Raw genomic sequence first — 3,667 nt, 5'->3', positions numbered from 1 at the left:
GTGTATCCTAACTGCCAATTGCCACCATGCCCACCTACCTATGAAGGCACCTATCCAAATTGCAGAAAACCAGTGACCACTCCAGCTCCGCCGAAAGTGTGTCCACCAGGCACCACCGGAGTGTACCCTAACTGCCAAACACCTCGTTGTGCTCCAGGTATGTTGTCCCTGATTTGAAGGAAGAGAAAGAGAAAGCTCCATCTGAAACCAAACAGTGATCAATTAACATTATATCAATTTATTGTTTATTGAATTTACGAACTTCTTATTCTGACTCAATTTTGCAGTAAATTCAGTGAATCAATTGAAATCGCAATTTGTTTGACACCATAATGAAAAATATATCGGCCTAAATTTATTTAAACAAACGAATTTATCCTTCACACAAAATATCTCTGCATGGTTCTGCTACAATAGTATGCATAGAAATTTATTCGCTATGCGTTCGCATACACATTTTGCATACTGTATGCCTTACTTATTATGCAAATGTATGCGTCTTTTTTGTGTTTTAGTTATTGATTCTGCGCTGTTTACAGCTCATCATGCGTTGAGCACAGAGAATCCTGAAAATCGCATTTACAGAATGTAAATAAAGCCGTTTGATTAAGTGAATTTTAGTTGATAATTTGTTGATTTTAATAGCACAAATTGCTATTTTAATTGATTAACTCTGTGTTTATGCGTTATGCAAAATTGTGTCAGAATAAGAAGTTCTTAAATTTAAACCACAATCAATTGAGTGCATGGCGTATTAAAATACTAAAAAAAATTCTTGTAAAAAGAAATTGAAACAAATATGAGATGAAAGTTCGATAGTACTGCACCTTGGGATGAAAGATCACCTGAAGCTCGTTTCTTTTTAATGTTTTAGGTCTGATTGGCCAATATCCAAATTGCTATCCGCCAACAACCACGACTCCGCGGCCAACACCTCCACCTCAATGTCCACCAGGTATGCTATAATAGGTGTAAATAATAAGCATTCAAAGAGATAGAGAAAGTTTAATGGGTTAAATAAAGGTGTGAACAGAATTGATGATAATTGCATCTGGTTAATTTTACATTGATTACTGATTTCACTTTGACTTAACTAGTACAAACGCTTATTAACTGAAAAGTAACGGTAATCAATTAAAAGAAAGGACACAGCAACAAATTGGCAGAACCAACTGTTAATCTAATGACAATATGCGCTTTGTTTATATTGAATACGTCCGATACCATACAGACATTTATTATGCGATTTTTGATTTTTTTGTGCTAGCATGTGATTGCAATTTTGTTTTCATTCTTAGTTGATACTCTCCGTGTCACATGATCAGTGATAGTGTTTTTTATTATGCGAATTCGTCACTATTGAGCATTTACGTTCAAAACTAGCAATTGTTGGTCCAAATACATTGTATAATTTATATTTTTTGTAATTATTAGGCTATCTAGGAAATTATCCCAACTGCTATACAACTACTCCACGTCCAATTACGACAACTCCTAAGCCCGTCTGCCCACCAGGTATGTTACAGACTTAAAGGAAAAGCATTTGAAGAGAAGGAGAAAGATTATTAACTCACTTGTTACGGTCCAGGGGAATTTATGTACTCGTGAATGCATTTCCGAATTTATTCGTATTTTATTTCATCCATTTGCAATTCCTATATAATAATTCTGTGTAAATTTGCATAATATTTGCAAACATTCGAATGCGATGTCAACGGAAAGTCGAACACTTTTCATGTTTTTTTTAATAAAAGCATGAATTACATTCACCGTATTCGCGAGCGATAAATATCCCTGGGTCAGCTCAGTGTGACTCTTCGTCTCTGCATAAAAAAGTGAAACAATTTTAGAAAAGTTTAATAGAAGTAGACTTCAACTGTGTATAATATAATAACCGATCGCCTTCTTTTCTCAATGTTTAGGTCTAATTGGCCAATATCCAAATTGCTATGCACAAACGACAACTCCACGGCCAACACCGCCACCCCAATGTCCAGCAGGTATGTTATAGATTTTTAACTGAAATGAAACAGTAACGAATTGAAATAAAGACACGACAACACAGTTGGCCAAAAACCAATGAATTTTTACATTGAGAACAGAATCTTGCTGGAATAAGGCAAAAAGCATGGAAATGCATTTTATATTCATTCCCAAACTTTTGCACAGCATTGAATAGTGCAAACATTCAATTTTGAATATATACTAAATTCAATAATTCATTACAGGCACCACCGGAGTGTACCCTAACTGCCAAACACCTCGTTGTGCCCCAGGTATGTTATATAGATTTAAGGAAAGAGAAATAGAAAGCTGTTATCAAAGCCTAACAGGCATCAATTGAAGCTTTATGACGACAGCATATAGCACAGTGCAGCAATTTTATGAAAGTTTGATGGGATAGTAAACAATGGCCTTTTTCTCTTTATATTTTAGGTCTACTTGGCCAATATCCCAATTGCTATCCAGCAACCACGACTCCACGACCAACACCTCCACCTCAATGTCAACCAGGTATGTTATTGTTTTAAAAGATAAGCATTCGAAGAGAAAGCTTAATAACATACATGTAACATTCTAGCGGCATTTATGTACTCGTGAAATCTTACATTTTTGAATTTATTCGTATTTTATTTCATCCAATCTTAATTCCTTTATAATAACTCTATGTAAAAATTCGCCCAGCTTTGTTATTATTCCGAATGATGACTGTTTGGTATTTATCGCTCGCAAATGCGGTGAATGCAATCGCATTAAAGTTTTTATAAGAAACATATAAGTCTTTTAACATTCCGTTGATTAACTAACATTCGAATGCGATGTCAACGGAATGTTAAAAGACTTATATGTTTCTTATAAAAATTTTAATGCGATTGCATTCACCGCATTCGCGAGCGATAAATACCTCTAGGAAACAGTCATCATTCGGAATAATAACAAAGAAGCGCATAAGCAGAACATAAATTAATCAAATGACAATATGAGCTTTGTTGACATTTACTCTTGACTCTATTGCATTGTCTCAATTATATTCTTTGTCAATTTTAGGCTACCTAGGAACTTATCCCAATTGCTATCCACCAACGACCACTCCACGGCCAACACTTCCACCTCAATGCCCAGCAGGTATGTTCAAAGTTGTAGTAGTCTCAACGTGAGGTGCGCGTGAAAAGAGCTTGATATGATCGACTTTAATTTAATTATTTCATATCGTTCTTCCTTATTTTTCCCTAAAACATCTTTATTTACAATAATATTATCAACGAAAAGGCGATATTCTTACTTGCAATTGGTTTCAATTCATTATTCACATTGCAAGTCGATTAAAGAAAAAAAGAAAAGCAAACAATCAATAATATCAACCGCTTCGTGTGATCTTCTGATGCATTATCAGAGCCGGATCGTTTTGTTTATTTTGGTTGGTGTCCTTTTTGCGAATTCAAACTCTACATTTCACATAATGCTAAAAATATAGCTCGTTGAAAATGAACAACAACGCAAAAGTAGTGGAATATGATCACTCGCTGAGAAATTGTATTTTTTTATGGTTTTGCCATCCAGTTTACTTCGCGACAAGGATTATAGCTATCCAGATTTCTTGTTTGAGTGTCTGCCATGATTTTCTATTCGCACAGACAGCGCATCTCAGACGCTTGACAGATTAGTG

General features: G+C 35.0%; 1 protein-coding gene across 1 annotated transcript; it reads left to right on the top strand.

The window, feature by feature from the left end:
* Positions 1-65: 65 nt before the first annotated feature.
* On the top strand, positions 66-3,126 carry LOC129570951 (late cornified envelope-like proline-rich protein 1; the record flags this gene model as incomplete). Its single annotated transcript, XM_055450674.1, has 7 exons — positions 66-157; positions 875-955; positions 1,435-1,515; positions 1,923-2,000; positions 2,229-2,276; positions 2,437-2,514; positions 3,049-3,126. Coding segments are annotated over 7 exons (536 nt in total), but the record flags the coding sequence as incomplete, so codon positions are not given.
* Positions 3,127-3,667: the final 541 nt, after the last annotated feature.

The sequence above is a fragment of the Sitodiplosis mosellana genome, unplaced genomic scaffold, assembly GCF_009176505.1.
Source record: "Sitodiplosis mosellana isolate CC-2019 unplaced genomic scaffold, AAFC_SMos_1.0 Smas_scaffold_790, whole genome shotgun sequence".
In the NCBI taxonomy this organism is placed as follows: Eukaryota; Metazoa; Arthropoda; class Insecta; order Diptera; family Cecidomyiidae; genus Sitodiplosis; species Sitodiplosis mosellana.
This window is presented reverse-complemented; position numbering and strand designations above follow the sequence as displayed.